The 16,171-nt window shown below is 51.1% G+C and overlaps 1 protein-coding gene and 1 long non-coding RNA gene across 6 annotated transcripts in view; one reads left to right on the top strand and one right to left on the bottom strand.

Annotated features, from left to right (window-relative positions):
• Positions 1-16,171, bottom strand: part of LOC309843112 — a 1,054,942-nt gene that overhangs the window by 1,017,652 nt on the left and 21,119 nt on the right. The gene's annotated exons all lie outside the window — the stretch shown is intronic.
• On the top strand, positions 907-14,855 carry LOC309843111 (uncharacterized protein). Of its 3 annotated transcripts, none has more exons than XM_082688353.1 (6): positions 907-1,060; positions 1,948-2,230; positions 5,022-5,081; positions 8,106-8,240; positions 10,008-10,144; positions 14,452-14,855. In XM_082688353.1, exons 2-5 carry the CDS (start codon positions 2,120-2,122, stop codon positions 10,116-10,118), a joined length of 417 nt encoding a protein of 138 aa, XP_082544479.1. In that variant the 5' UTR covers positions 907-1,060; positions 1,948-2,119; the 3' UTR covers positions 10,119-10,144; positions 14,452-14,855. The 3 variants fall into 3 exon arrangements, with proteins under 3 accessions (XP_082544479.1, XP_082544478.1, XP_082544480.1); XM_082688352.1 differs by having other exon boundaries at positions 1,945-2,230; XM_082688354.1 differs by lacking the exon at positions 8,106-8,240 and having other exon boundaries at positions 1,945-2,230; positions 4,981-5,081.

Below are 16,171 nucleotides of genomic sequence, written 5' to 3'. Positions count from 1 at the left end.
TCATAAATTCTGTTCGCTGGAACAGCAGAACCTCAATTCACATAACTCAAATCTCACCCCCCACACACTGTCAATCTGCTCTTGTTTCTCATTTTGTTGGTTTATACACACCTCCAACAACCAGCCTCTGGATGTCAGCCGAACAGGGGGATCACTGGGGAGTATGAGCAGCTTGAGGCGTGCCCTTCAAAGCCCCCCAAAACTGGCCCAATCTCCCTTCCTAGCCTCATGGTCTGCTCCTCTGCCCTCATGCTGAACAATAACTACTTCCCTGAGCTGACCCCAGGTTCTACTCCTTCTAGGCCTTTGTTCAGACTTCAGACTTTCCATCTCTGTTTCTACGGGGTCTGGAGTTCCAAGAGTGGTTGGTATCCAGGGATCCTTCTGCTGATGTAAATCTCAAGATCCATGTGAGATAAGAGAGATCCACTGACTTTCAAGTCAGAGCTATGGCACCAAATCTCAGCTCTGCCACTTTGTCTGTGTGGCCTTGAATGAGTTACTTACCCTCCCTGAACCCAAGTTCAAGTTTTCAATTCATACACACACAAACTACATAAAGAGATACAGTTTTCTCAATTTTTAATTTTTTCCATAGCTTTTCATGAGCTTGTATGAACACTATCTTAACCATACTGAAATCCAATTTAAGGAGGCGTGAATTTAACACCAACCAAGATACTTGATCATTTTGAATTTGGTCTCAAGGTGTCTCATGACATGCTCAGAGCATCTCAAACCCCAAAGGAGTGATGCCTGAACTGCACTGAGAATTCTGCTCGATCTTGTCTTTGGCATGTAGCCACAACCCTGCCCCCCAATCTTTCAATGCCCATTCCCAAGTTGAATGACCCCTGTGACGTCACAGCCTATGTATTGTGAGCTCCTTGGCGATGGAGGCTGGGTCTGATTCACTCCACAGGATCCAAGGAATCGTTCAATAAATCCTTGAATGGACCATCGTCCATTCCTACCATCCATCCTTCCAGCCATGCAATCATCCATTCGTCAAGTGGGTCTTTTAAGACTTGGTCTTATGTAGGGAACTCCCCCTTCAAAGGTGAGAGCCTCCGCCTTCTGTGTCCTCTTACATTCTTCCCTCTCTTGTGATCCTTCCAGCCAGGTCTTTCGCTCTCATGGGATCCTCTGCCTTCTGGATTTCGATCTCCAGTATAACTTCTTTCATTCCCACCCAAGCAGGGCCTCACACCTTCATGCAGGTGGAAGCTGGGGCTGGCACCTGGGAAGGAATAATGCCCGGCAGTCCACAGCTGGAGGCCTTTAAGGACATCTGGATGGACCATCAGTTGCTCTCTCAGCCTTTCAAGCCCCAGGGGGGCCAAATCTGAGCCTAGGCAGATAAGGAAGCTAGATTGTCATGTGCACATTTGGTGTGTGTGTTGCAGGGTGGGGGAAAGGTCGGGGGAGGGCCAGATCTCACTTAGCCCAGAAAGCCCTTCTTATCTACAAGTCCTTTGAAGTGGGTGAGGTCCCAGGGACTGGAGGCCAGAGAGGAGCCTATTCTCCACACCCAAGTCCCCATCATTCCTCCACTGCAGAGGCTGGGCCTTGTCCTGGAGTAATTCTGGGACCTCAGAAGCTCACAAGTCCTTCACTCACTCAGCAAGCACTTCTGAGCTAGTGAGTGCCAGGCCCTGTGCTCACTGCTGAGAAGACTAAGAAGAATCAGACCCACATGCTTATTTGCAACTACAAATGCTCTCAAATTGCCCCTCACCCAAGAAGGGATGCAGACATGGAAATAGAGACAGGGCCCAGGAGGGCTTACAATCTTCAGTCCTGCTCTGGAATTTGGTGCCTCATTTGATGCCCCCACACCCCCTAAAATGTCCAAACAAGCAGCAGGGCTTCAAGATACTGCTCACACACCCCTCGAGATGATGGAAACCATTCTCCCTTCCTTCTTCCCTTCCCACACCCCAGCAGCCTGCTAGAACACGGGACCCTCTGGTTGGCGCATTATCTCTGAGAGCCTCCCTTGGAGCTGAAACAACATGCCCCAGGTGTTCTGCCCTCTTCCTAACTCTGCCGCCTGGGGCTGCCAGAGCCCCTCAGGCTGCACCTGCCCCCAGGGCAACCCTGAAAAGAACTGGGGGCAATGACTGGTTTCCACAAAGCTTTCCTGAAGGCGTTTTGCTGCAGAAAGACCGCTCTAGCAGCCGTGAGCAGGAAGCATGTGCCCAGGACCCCAGGACCTCAGGAAAACCAGGTGAGACATGACTCACCTGAGTCAGGCAGCAGCCAGCTTGGGACCAACCAGAAGGCCACTGGACAGAGACTCAGTGGGGAGTCCTGCTGAGCTTGGAAGAGAAGCGACTGCCTTAGAGAGTTGGCTCAATGGCATATCCTGGCTAATGAGGGAGTCTTAATCCCTCTCTTCTGGCTAGCATGAAAGATAAGACCAGCAAAACCGAGAAAACAGAGAACAGGAGCAGCTTTGAGCTCCCAGCCCCCAGCCCCATCCCCGCCCTGGCCAGATGTGCACCCCTTCCTTGTCTCTCCCTTCCTAAACATGTATTCTCAAGTTGCTAGGGTCCCTGCCTTGGTAGCTGGAGGACAAGGGTGGCACCTGGGTCATCTCTGTTCCATCCCAGCCCCGCCCCTCCCCATGCCTAGCTGAGGACCTGCACATGGCAATGTCCCAGGAAACGTACACTGAGTAAAACGGACCCTGGTTTATGCTGGTTGTAACTGGTGCAGACAGAAACTGTGTGTCTGAGGAATAAGGGTCAGCCAACTTTAGGGTCAGGAGACCCAAGCCTAAGCCCTGGCTCTGCCATTGACTTACTTTGCTCGAGAGTAACCTTGAGCAGGTCTTTTGTTTTTCCATGGGACTCACTTTCTCCCTTCTAGGAGAACCACACAAGACAATTCTGAGGGTTCCTAAGCCATAAAACGCCCCCCAATAGTCCAGGCCCCCCCCTCTCCATATTTATTTCACACATATTATGTCCCCTATCGGGGACATTTGAGAAGACCACCATCTCCTTTCTCCCAGTTCACCTCCATGCCCCTCACCCCCAACAAGCTATTTCCTGGGAACCAAAGGAGGAATGTGTCCAACTGTAAGCTTGGCCAAATCAAGCCAAGTCACCTTTGCTATTTAAAACCTCTCTCTCTGCAGAAACAGTCTGTTGAAGCTGGGAGGAGAAGCAAATCCCTCCTCATTTAGGAGTCCACTTTGCGGTGGCTCTAAATTCCCGGGGATTAAGAGACCTCCAGAACCAGCTTCCCACTGCCCTTTTCTCTAAATTCTCCCCTGAGGCCACTAGGTCGATTGGAATGTTCAGCCCACCCCCTCGGTGGCCAGGCAGGATAAGCTCTCTCTCTGGGGACACTCTGCTGGCTGTCGTGTTTCCCAGAACTAATCCACGTTGACAATCTCTGGCCCAGGCATTTCTAAGAGGCCTGAGTGGTGCAGTACAGAAGTCCTGGGTCCTCCAGGGATCAGGAATAGCCGGGAATGAAGGGGGCCAATGCTAGAGCCAACAGGATGGACGGTGGGGTCTGGTGCTGTGAGCTCTTGTGTCCCCAGCATAGTCAAGCCACAGCAGACCCTCAGGAGAATGTGTCCTGTACCCGCATTGTACAGACAAAAAACTGAGGCCCCCAGAAGGCATGGCACTTACCCAAAGTCACGCCATCTGTTCCTGGGGTGTGGGTAGGGGGGGCGACACAGATCCAGGTCTCAGTTCTTCATTTATCCTACAACCTTCTGTTTTGTTTTGTTTTTAAACTATCTCCCAAGCTCCAAGGCTCCCACTTGGGATGCTGAGATAAATGTGTATTCATTTAACAAACATATATAGAAAACTGGCTACAGGCCAGCCATGGTTCCAAGCACTTTATCAATATGATCTCATTGAATCCTCCCCGGAAGTAGCTTTTATTATCTCCCATTTACAAAGAGAAAGGCTGGAAGTCCAGGAGATGAAGGAACTGTTTCCACGGTCACACAGCTAATGGGACAAATCTAGGTTTGAACCCAGGTCTGTCCTGTACTCCTTCCTCCACTTTGGGTTGCTATTTTGGAAGCAAGAGAAGCTTAATCTGGATACAGGATGGTGTCGTCTGACCGGGATGCAGGCCACAGGCCAGAGGTCAGACAGGCAAGCTCTGAGGGCGTCAGGGAGGCAGCCCAACAACAGGCCTGCCCCAGCCGCCTCCCCCCTGACCAGTGTGGCCCTGACACCCACCTCCAGGGAACTCTGGCTGCTTTGTCTTCAACCTGAATTGTGCACCCTGCCCCCCAGCCCCCAGGTCATGGTTCGTGGCAGCAGCCCAGCCATCACCTGTACAGGCCCCTGCCAGTCAGGTGTGCGCCTCAGCCGTTCAGTCCGGGCTGCTGCTGTCGGGGTAGGGACTCCTGAGGATGGAAGAATGGAAGGCCTTGCCAGCCCCAGAGGTAACATGCACCAGCTGCTGCCGCAGCCCCCCGCCGCTTCTGCAAGATCACGCCAAGGGCAGCCTGCAGGTCATACGTCTAGACAGTCAGACTGAGAACGGGGCTCAGCCTCTTGGTAGAAGTTTCCTGAATTCCTTCCACCTTCGGGAGTGGAAACTGAGCTAACCAGGAATTGGTTCTAATTATAGGGAAATAAGGAGAATTGAACAAGAGCTCCTCAAGGTTGAAGTCTTCTGGAGGGTTTCTCCAGCAGTCTCCCTTTGTTCATCTGTCCAGCGAGAAACCCCAGAGCACGGCGTCTGGGCCAGCTCCTGGCGGGAATTGGGCACAGACAGGGTTAGACTGGGGCCCTGCCCAGCAGGAGTGCCCATCTAGTGCAGCAGTAGCCAGGGAGCCAAGGAGCCCAGCCCACGACGGCATGGGTGCCATCAACAAGGAGGCTGGGGGGTGGAGGACGCCTGAGGGGCACAGGTGCACAGCCTGGAGGTCAGCACATGCTCCTGAGCAGAGTGGAGGTGGAGGTCCTCTTCCCCCACCTTCTTCCCACACTGCAGGGCCCAGCTGAAACTCTACCTCTTCCTCCTGACTTCTTCAGGACACGCTGATGGTCGCTCACCGCTTATTCCTTCAACGGACATTGACCAAGAAAAGACCGGTGAGCGTACTCGTGGAGTTAACGGCTGCTCCTTTCTGCCATGAATCTTGGCACACATGTCCCCCAGCACACCATCTTAAGGGGCCTGTGCGTGTGTGGGTTTTCTTGCTCTGAAGCATTTCTTAAGTCTCTTCAAGCAGTAGTCAAGTATGATTGGGAACCTCGTCTCTGGAATCCAGCATTCACATTTGAACCTGGAATCTGTCCCTGTGTAATCTTAAGCAAGCTGCTTAGCCTCTTAGAGTGTCAGTTCCATTTGTCAACTTGGTACAACGATAGTTACTTGAGAAGGCTGTGTGGGTTAAATAAAGCAATCCATGTTAATTGCTGAGCCTAGCGCCTGGCTTGTTCGTGTTGTTATGAACAAGGACAGTCTCTACTGCTAATCCCAATGGCCCACGGCGTGTCAGACGGTCCCCGCATGGAGTATTTTATAAATGTCTGGTACTTGATTACCCTTTGGCAGGAAATGGGGGATAGATATGTGTGGTCTTTTTAAAAAAAACATTTTCCTGTGGTGGTAAGATACACATAACCCAAAATTCGCTATCTTAACCATTTTTAAGGGCACAATTCCGTAGCATTAAGCACATTCGTGCTGTTGCACAACCATCTCCAGAACGTTCTCATCTTCCCAAACAGAAACTCTGCACCCGCTAAACAGTACCTCCTCTCTTTCCTTCCCCCCCCAGCATGTGGTGACCGCCGTTCTAGTTTAGGTCTTTATAAATTTGCCTGGTCTAGAGATCTCAGAGAGGTGCAATCACACACAATTTGTCCTTTTGTGTCTGACTCACTCCACTTAGTGTTTTCAGGGTTCATTGTGTGGTAGGACATGTCCGAATCACGTTCCTTTTTAGGGCTGAATAACATCCCATTGTCTACACAGATCACATTTCCTTTATCCATCCCGCTGTTGATGGCTGCGTTGTTGTCTCTACTATGGCCATGGAAGGCGATAGCGCATCTAAGAGTTGCTCAGTGTATGTTTATTTTGGGGCTCCTGTGAGTAATACTGCAATGAGCATTGGAGTCATTGAGTGTTTGAGTCCCTGCTTTCAGTTCTTTTGAGGGTATTCTGACAGGTGGACCTGACGGATCACAGAGAAGTTCTAATTTGGTTTTCTTGAGGAACCGCCATGCTGTTTTCCCCAGCGACAGCACCATTTTACATTTCCACCAGCCAGGTCATACGGTCTTAAAGTAGGAGTTGAGAGGGTGTGATAGACTCCCAGGAAGGCTGACACCCTCTCCGGGAGACTTGTCCCAATGCAAGAGAAACTGAGTAGTGACAAAAGGGGATGAGCCCAGAGGGGGTGCTGAGGGCCAGGAGAGGACTAAAGCAACACCAAGAAGAAAGGGTGTAAGAGCCCAGAGCTTGGGGCCCCGCAAGAAAGCCCAGAGCTGGGGAGGCTGCTGTGTGTGTTCACCGCGCAGCCTGGGGGCAGAGTGGGTAGCTCCAGAGTCAGCGTGAAGTCCACTTGGGGAGATTAGATCCATCTCGAAGCCAGGAAGACTTTCAGAGAGCCTGAGCTTTCCAGCAATGTGAGTGGGGAACTCTGTGTCATGGGAGGTGTGCAAGGAGCCACTGGTGTCATTTTGAATGGAATGCTAAAGTGGAGATTAGATCCATCTCGAAGTCAGGAAGACTTTCAGAGAGCCTGAGCTTTCCAGAAATGTGAGTGGGGAACTCTGTGTCATGGGAGGTGTGCAAGGAGCCACTGGTGTCATTTTGAATGGAATGCTAAAGTGGAGATTAGATCCATCTCGAAGTCAGGAAGACTTTCAGAGAGCCTGAGCTTTCCAGAAATGTGAGTGGGGAGCTCTGTGTCATGGGAGGTGTGCAAGGAGCCACTGGTGTCATTTTGAACAGAATGCTAAAGGGCTTTGGAACTTGGACTGGATAGCCACAGTGATCCAGAAGAGCGGTGTGTTTTGAAACTCTGTCATTCAAGGATGCTGTGTTCTTTGAATCCAGTGGCTAGATTCCACTGAGCCCATTTGCAGGCAATGACTCTATAACTTGCTATTCTCACACATCCGGGCGATTTCTGCCAGCTTCTCTGAGAATCTCTATTGGCACAAACACTGCTCTGCCCCAGCAGGGGTGAACTTCATTTCCATTTGCCATGATATCAGGTGACACCGGACGTTCCTGTGGCTCCTGTCTACCTTTCTGATTGCAAGTTATACTGTGTGCATGCAGAGGAAGGCTGCAGGGATTGGAATGGGAAATAGTGCAAAGGCGAGTGAGGAAAAGGGGTCTCTCGTCTGGCCTGCGAGGACCTCCAGAGTCAGCTCCTCTCCCCCGCTCTAGGCATTCTCTCTCTTGCATGCTTCTCTCTTTCCAACCACTCAACTTATGCTCCTGGCCGGGCCTACCTCCTGGGATGCCAACTCTCTTTCTCTCCACCTACACAAACACTACCATCTTTTTATGGCTTATCCAGGTTTCCCTTTCCATAAGGAGTTCTCAAAGATCTCCTCCCATAGGCTTTGCATGATGGGGCACCGTTTAAGGCAGTCGTTCATAGATGTTTATTACTGAAATCCCACTCGAAGCCTGGACTGTTCTCTACACTGGGGACATGTCCATAAAAAGAGGTGACATCTTTGCTATCATTGAGCTTATATTGCAGCTGGAGACATGGAAACAAATACATAAAATCATTTGATACAGTCATGATTGCTGCAGACACAATGAAACTTGGAGTCTTCTTTAGATAGAGCAGTCAGGGAAGACCTCTCCAAGAAAAGATATTTGAGCCACAACCTGAATTTTGAGGATCTGGTGGGGGTAGGGAGCCCCCTGGGACACACAAAGGCAGCGATCCCTGAGTAAGCTTGGTCCTTTCAAGGAAAAAGAAAAAAGCCACTGTGGCTGGAACATGAAGAATGAGGCAGAATGGATAATGTGACAATAGAGAAAGAGGCAGGGGAGATGTTGTAAGCCATGGTAAGTTTTGCAATGAGAAGCCATCTGAGGGTTTTAAGCACAGAAGTGATCTGATTTATGACATACAGAAGAACATCACCCTGGCTGCTGTATACAGAACGCTTCAAAGAAGGAAGAGATCCGAAGCAGGGAGACCAATTAGAAACCTGCAAGAGCAAACCAGGCAAGAGATGGCTTGGACCAGTGCAGTAGCAGTGCAGATGGTGAGGGGTCAGCTTGGAGATCTATTTTGAAGGTATATCTTCCTGGGGATTGGGAGAAGGAAGACCTGGCAGAGAAGGTAACACTTCCCTGGGTTGTTGGGTTGTAGAGAAGGATGAGGAGTCTTCCAGAGAAAGAGAAAGAGAGAAAGAGAAAGAGAAAAGAACATTCCAGAAAGGCTTTTTTGTTTGTTTTTTGTTTTGTTTTGTTTTAAGATTCAGAGGCAAAAAAGTGGATGGTGCTTTCGGCACAATGGCCATGATTGGCATGGACTGATGAGTTTGCAGATGTAACAAGTGAGAAGTAGGTCAGAGAGCACAGAGGAGCATTATGGGAAGGGCTTTGTCTCTATTATGGCAACAAGGAGACCCTAAAGGTGCTAGCACACCTAAGAGTTGCTCAGTGTATGTTTATGGAAGGACCACCCATAGGAGCCCCAGGATTATCAAAGTGTGGAAAATACTTTTATGGGTATTTTATGGGACCCTGTATGGACCCTGTATGGGTATTTTATGGGACCCTGTAGAAACAGCCTGATGTGTAACAACTGGAGATTCTCCCCTCCCCATGCCATAGGAAACTTGCTGCCCAGGTTGAACTCTGATCTGGAATGCCGTTGGCATATGAACTCTTTGGGCATCCAGCACCCTGGGGGACAGCATCTGGCCAGGAATCCCAACCAGACTTCACTGTCTTTATATACCTCACCAGGCCATGCCCACCCTTATTCACAGATAGAACAAACTTGGTCCGGTGTACCTGTTGTATTTCTACCAGCCAATACAAATAGAAGCTTCTGGACACTATTCTTCATGGCCATTTATCTCTCACTCTTGCAAGATTTTTGAGAGGTACTGATATGTTCAGTCTTGCCATGGCTCAGTCTCTAATAAGCTGTTTGACTCTAGGCGAACACTTTACTCTGGGCCTTAGTTTCCCCATCTGGAAAGTGAGAAGATTAGACTTAGTGACCAAAGGTGTTTGCCAGCTCTGGAACCCTCTGACCAGTTTACTTGGTTCCTTTTCTGCTCAGAACCCATCTGTGTGTCTGCTCGTCATACAAGGGAACAGTGTTTGGACGGAGCCAGACCCATGACCATTCTTGGACCCCAGGGCCAAGAGGCCCAGCTGGATTCCGCTGAAGGGAAAAGCAGAATCCTGTGAGGGTCTGGTGTGCCCTGTGCTTTCTGGAAAGTGCTTGCAAGCCTGAATTTCTAGCCCATATGCTGGAGCAAGCCATCCTCCCTTTGAAACCTAAGAAAGGCCGCAGGCGCGGCCATTCACCTGTCACATGGTTTTCATAATTTCCCTGGTACCTTGGCTAGTCACTGAAGCGGGTCACCTGTCACATGGTTTTCATAATTTCCCTGGCACCTTGGCTAGTCACTGAAGCGGGTTTCAGGGGACGGTGGGGCAAGCCCCAGGTCTGACGAGGACGTGCGGACTGCAACTCATTTGGAGGAAGAAAATTGGAGCCGAGATCTTACAGAGCACGCCCCTGGGAGAGTCCGGCCACAGGGGTGCGCTCATGAATATTCGGGGTCCTGCTGAAGTCTGGCTAGCTGGGTCGCAGCATAGCGCGGGTTAAACAGATGACACCTGGGAGAGTCGAGTCAGCCAGGACCTGTGAGCCCGGCCCAGGGTAGCATGAGGAAGGGCGAGGAAGAGTGGAGTTGGAAGGTGCAGAGCTCAGGACCGGTGGGGGGATGCCATGCTCGCGACATGTCTGTACAATCTCAAAAATTGTGTGTCACCCCTTCTCTCGACAGAGATTATTACTATGTGTCCTGTGCTGGCTGCTAAGGGCCGAGTGTGGGACTCGGAACCAGTCCTTTCCTTCCAGGAAGGAAACATGGGTGCCCGGAAGAGGAGTGTTGTAATTCCCACTGAGGACGCTCAAGGGGAGGTAAGCGTGGTCTCAGGAGATGACCAGGGAGGCTCTCTGGAGGTGGGGTCGAGCCACACTAGGAAATCTACCAAGAGAAATCCACGGCTCTGTGGCACCAGTGGAGAGAGCTTGGACTTCGGACCAGATGGGCTTGGTTTCAAGCTGACTCTCTGAGCTTCTGTGTTCTCATGAGTGAAATGAGAACTAAAATTCTAGCTTTAGGGATCTTATAGAGTTGAAGTGAGTTGGTTAAATGAAATGAGCCTCGTTCGAAATAGGGTCTCTGGACATGGTTGATCGTGGGGCCCCCGGCAGGGGTGATGAAGAGTTTGGGGGCAGAATATCTGCTGGGCTGCTTCCTCCTCAGCCTGGACTGGGCTTGTCCCTGCCCACCCCTGAGGCCAGGGTTGCGTAGGTGGGGTGTGACCCGGCACCCTAGGTCCTGGGGGCCGGTTTGACCTGAGCTTCCTGAGGGCCTTGCTACAGCAGGCTTCTGTGAGCCCGGTGAATTTCCACAAGCCAGGAGGGCCCCCACTCTGAGGCTCATACCTCGGGAACTTGAGATGTTGGCCAAGTTCAAGCCGTGGGAGGGGAAGGCAAGTGCTGCGTTGGCTAGATTTGGTGGGGAAATGGGCCTCCAGGGTGGAAAAGGAAAATAAAGGAGTCCTGCTGTAGCTTGCTTGCAGAAAGGTAGTTCTCAAAGCCTCCCCCACAACCTCCTCCCTTGCCCCAGGCCTTTGCTGGAGAACACGTTTCAGAATCTAACAAAGACCCTCTTCCTCCAGGAAGCCTGCTTGGATGGTCTGGTCACTTATGACCTCTCATGCCTCTAACCCTGTGTGTTTGAGTGTGGCTTCACGCTCATATGCAGCACACTCAGATTGTAAGCTTGCAACAGGAAAACCAATAGGGACAGAAGAAAATACACATTTACTGAGCCCCTACTGTGTACCTCACTTGGGCTGGAGCGCCTCTCCTATATCACCTCACTTAAGCCTTTTAAGAGTACCCAGAGGAAGGACCACTTTCTCTATTTTCACAGAGGAAGAGATAAAGGTTCCAAGGGGAATGAGCTCCAGAATTGAAGCCCAGGTCTGCTGGAATCTGAAGCTCAGCCAGCTCCTTTGTATAGAAGCCAGATCCTCTTTGGAAAAAGTATACATTCTGTGGTGAAATTAGTTTGGGAAATGATGTTTGTTAAGCATCCCTCCTGAATCTCCACAGCAGCATATTCAAGGCTCTGAGAAGTTCTGCAGAAAACTTACTTTGTTTAGCTCAGCACTCCCTGAATCACATTATAACTGCTAACAGCCTCCACAGCCCCTGGGCACACACTCTGGGGTACCCTATCTATAAGGCAAAGATGGCTAACGTGGGAGTGCTCAGAAACAAGCTCTCTGAGGAACTTTAGGGGGGCTGTGAAGGCTGAAGAGGACATGAATAAGAGGAGGTTAGAGGAAGGGCGCAGGAAGTTGGAGGGAGCCCCAGGAGGGGTCTGGACAGGATGGCAAACTGCCCCAGCTGAGACCCAGCATCCTAAGGACCTGAACTGTACTTTGACCACAGAAGTCTGTCTATAAAGCCACCAAGCACAGTGACTCGAGTCACACTACGGGGCACTGCAGGCAGAAGGCCATAGCTGAAGGAGTCTGTCTCAGTTGCCTGAGGAAACGTGAAACACAGCATGACATTAAAGTCATTAGACTTCAGTTGGGAAGACTCTTTAGAAGATTCTGACCAGTTCCCCACAAGCCACAGGCATATTCCAGTGCCCTTTGCTCAGTTCCCTGGTTCCCTCACTGAAGTGTCCTCCCCTCTGCACAGCTCCATCTCAACATCCACCACACAGCACATCCGTCAGGACTTGGAGGACTCCACACTGTCTGCTCTTTCTGGAAGTGGGGAGTCCCGCTCCATTTCCCCTCCCGAAGGAACCCACCTGGAGGGCGATACGCTGTCAGGCCACCGCAGTGTGACAAACGCTGTTGTGTCCCAGCGTTGACAGCCCAGATGGGAGACTTCTGGAAACTGTCAGATGAGGCAGGTGAAGGAAAGGGGTGATGGCACATTTATAGCTGGGAGTGTAATCAAAATCTTCGAGTAACATCTCACACTTGTTGACTAAAGCGATGTCTCTTGAAATGGGTCCCCGAACCAACAGCAACACTGCCACCCGGGAATGAGTTTTCTTGTAGGCAACCCCTCCCAGAACAACTGAGTCAGAATCCTGGGGCGAAGCCCCCCAGAGAGTGTTAATAGGGCCTCCCGGTGATTCTGAAACATGCTCCAGTTCGAAAACCACTGCCCTGCAATCATTCCCGTCCCAGTAACTGCTCCTCAGGAGGAACAATGTTCTCCTCCCCATTATAGAAGGTGGCCCAGAGAGGACACTTGCTCCATCCTAAGACACACAAGCGATGGGCTGCAGAGCTGAGGCCGTCCGAGTTTCCCCTCAGTGGGGCGGTGAGCTGTGTGCCCACCGTCCTGAGCGAGCTGTTCATTCGCCTAGGCCCCAGAGAAAGCCTTAATTGGCTCATTAATAGCTGTGATTAGAGAGAATGGGGAAGCCTTTATCTTTGAAGTCCCCGGGCTCCGCTAGAAGCCCTTGTGCGGAGCTTGCTGTGGCTAATTAAAGCTGAGCTGTGTTTCCTGTCAAGGGCCCAGAGTGTTAATGGCTTCAAGCGAGAAAAATTAAGCTTCCATTTCCATTCAGGGGTAATGGATAGAAGCAGCCGAATGGAGATGAGAAGAGGCCTTTTAGAGGGGTAGGGCCCCCAGGCTGGAGGCAAAGCTCTAGATCTCTTCTGCAGTATGAGACCAAAGAGGTCCGGCTGGCTCTGGGGGGCTTTGGTGGGGGGGTGCTCTCAGATTCCCACAGAGGCAAGCCTCGGCCTGGCATCAATCATTCTTAGTGTTTTCTGATGTTTGACCATTTCAGCTTCTTGGCCTCTGATTGCAACTGCTCAGGTGTGGGAATTGAAAGAGGTGAGGTGACAGTCCTTGTTGGTCTCAGGATTCTCATGGGTGGCAAAGGTTCTGGTCCCCTAAGTCATCTTCACTGCAGGTTCCTAGTGCTCTCACTACTACTACTAATTTCTTGGTCCCCTGCCCTCCGAGCCCTCACTCGATGACAAGTAAGTGGTTTTACATGATTGTGCAGAATGCTCTCAACGGTTTAACAGAAAATGCTTGAGACATGGGGTACGTTAGTTTTGACTTGCGCAAGGGAACCTGTGTCTGAGCAAAGGATCAGACCCGGCTGCAACCAAATCAAAACTCCTTGTTTTTCACCATGGATATAACCAAACCTTCCTGACCCTTGAACTTCCTTTCTCAACCAGGTCATTTCAAGCCAAAAGTGCTATCAATTTCAAAGCTGAACGTGTGCCCATGCTCACCCCTCTCCAGTTTGAAGGGTCTCGAAAACAGTCTGGGGCGTCCCTGCTTGCCCAGGGCCCAGGCTGAGTGAACAGTCAATGAATGAATGAATGGCCATTCTGAGGGAGGAGGAATGTTCTATTTCTTTGGCTAGAATTCATCTCTTGCTCCTGGCATCTCCCCAGGGCTTGGCAGGGACAAGATCTGACTTGCCTCTTTATCCCCCACTCTGCCCCAGGAAACAGCGCCCAAGAGACCTAAGGAAGGGTTTACCGAAAGAAGAAGGATCAAGAGAACGAAAACTTGAATCCAGCAGAATTGCCTCAGAAATGGTCCTTGTCTGGCAGTGAAAGGGTTAACCTATATGGGTGCACCTTCTCTTTCTAACCCAGGCTCCTTCCCCAGGCTGAGCTAACTAGGCTGGGCCTAGAAGGTGGGGCTGGGATCTGGCCAACGTGGAAGCCCTGGCAGGATGGAGGGGATAGGACCAAGGGACCACTGTCACCTACAACTCCTTCACACAGAAAGAGGGGGAGTGTCCCCAGCTTCCTGACCTGCTCAGCAGCTCCCCACTCACCCAGGTATGCTAGGTTCCTCAAGGTCTGTATGCCCTTGGCCTCGCCCTGGAGGTCAGCAGGGTAGAGAGGAAAAAACACAGAAAAATCCTGGCTCCTTCAAGGACAATCGTGCCCACCTCCACGTGTCCCCCGGGCCCCTCCACTGTGTGAAACGAGGCAGTAATAATGATGCCACTTCCGGAGTGCAGTTGAGATCTGGAACACATTGGCCAATGAGATGGGCAGCGCGAATGGTGAGGAGACGCTGTTTGGTGGCCCTTGTCCACAGTGGCTCCCAGAAAGCCTGAAAGTGTTGCTGTGGGTAGGGAGGAAAACAGACCAAATCGTGCTCTCCTCCTTCCTCACCTGGCTTTCTTCCTCTTCTTGCAGCCAATGGAAGCACTCGGTGCTCCAAAGAGAGAGGGCTCTACCCCTGGGCAAGGTGCTGCCAGACTTCCTCCGTGAGTCGGCCTCCCCCACACCATGCCCCCGGCTGGTGGACCCAGGACCACGCAGCAGGTCAGCCATCTCCACAGCCAACATTCAGAGGAGGGATCAACCCTGTGGAAAAAGTGGGGACATAGAGACCAGGGAGATGCAAAAAAGCCATGTGCCCCCAGTTGGTCTCAAATGTCAAGGCTGCTCGAGATTTGAAACTCAGGACTTTCTGAGTCTGCGTTTTGCCTTTCCAGAACCACAGACCTCCCTTCCCTCTCCCTCCCTACACTTGCTCTGCTTCCTACCCTACCCACCCCCCAGGTGCTATTCAGTGACAGTCTGCTCAGTCACATGCCCACCTCCTCCACACATCCTTAAGCTGGGACAGCCAATTCTGTGATAGCTGGAATCAGGATGCTAGCATGAATTACAGTCTGCCACCTGTTGGAAAGAAGCGCATGAGGGGGGGTCTCCCCCTCTAGACTGAGACCATTGGGGCAACCAAACCTATATTCTATTCATCTCCATGCTCCTCTATACTACCCAGCCACACAGCCTTGTTCCAAGTGCTGTGCCAAAGAGGAACACAAAGAAGATGATTCTACTCAAGGTCCTTTCTCCGGGCCCATTTCTTCACAAGATGGTGGGACTAAATCAAAGGTTTAAAAAGGCCAGGGGATAAGCTCTACACAACCTGCCTGTCCCGACTGCCTCTCTGACCTCACCTCCTATATTTCAGCAGCACTGGCCTTATTTTCCCCTCAAGACGTCAGTCAGCTCTGCCACAGGACCTTTGCACCTGCTGTTTTTACTTCTGGGAATGGTCTTCCCCCAGGCTTCCCCAGGGCTCTCTCCTCCACTCCCTCAGGTCTTCCATTCCCTGACCATGCTGTTACAAACTGTGCCATCCCCCTCCCTCAGAATTCTGTCTCCCAATTCTGCTCTATTTTTCTCTGACACATGTATTGGCATCTTACATTTTTGAGCAATCTTAGGCTGTTAGCTAGCTATCTCAGCATTACCTAGGGAGCTGGTTTAAAAGATTCCTGGCCCCCACCATGCCAGCTAAATCAGGATCGCAGGGGTAGGGACTGGTTATTTGTATCTTATGAAAGCTCTCGGGTGTCTCTGAGGCACAGACAGGGTTTAGGAACTGCTGTAAAATATCACTGGAACAAACTTAGGTCCCCCCCAAAGATGGGTCATCGTAGAAGTCCAAGCCTGAGCCTCACTAGACCCTTTTCCCCACCCCTCACTCCTTATCCCCTCTAACCACACAGAACCAACTGTTTTGTCCTCTGAGCAGAGCACCCCTTTCGTCTCTCTGTTCGGCTTTTACTCCCCTCTTCCCTCTCCTCTGCTGACCTCTCCTGTACTTCCAACTCACTCTCCAAGACCCTGCTGATGCCATCTCCTCTGGGAACCCCGTCTGCCTCCTGGACCGCCTCCCACCACATCCGAGTCCGTAACTTCTGCGTCTGTAGACAAGAGGACCTTGCACAAATCTTTGATAGAGGATTAATGTCAATTTTTCAGATGCTTGTCCTTCTCCATAGATCATGACTCTGGATAAGGCGATGATTCCATGTGGTTCATCGATACTCCCAGGCCCCGCATGGTACTTGGCGCGTGGCTAGAGCTTCATCAGCGCCGAGGGTGGAATGAACGTCAT

This window comes from Mustela nivalis, assembly GCF_964662115.1.
Source record: "Mustela nivalis genome assembly, chromosome: 10".
Classification (NCBI taxonomy): Eukaryota; Metazoa; Chordata; class Mammalia; order Carnivora; family Mustelidae; genus Mustela; species Mustela nivalis.
The sequence above is the reverse complement of the archived record's forward strand: the minus strand, read 5'-3'. Positions and strand labels throughout refer to the sequence as shown.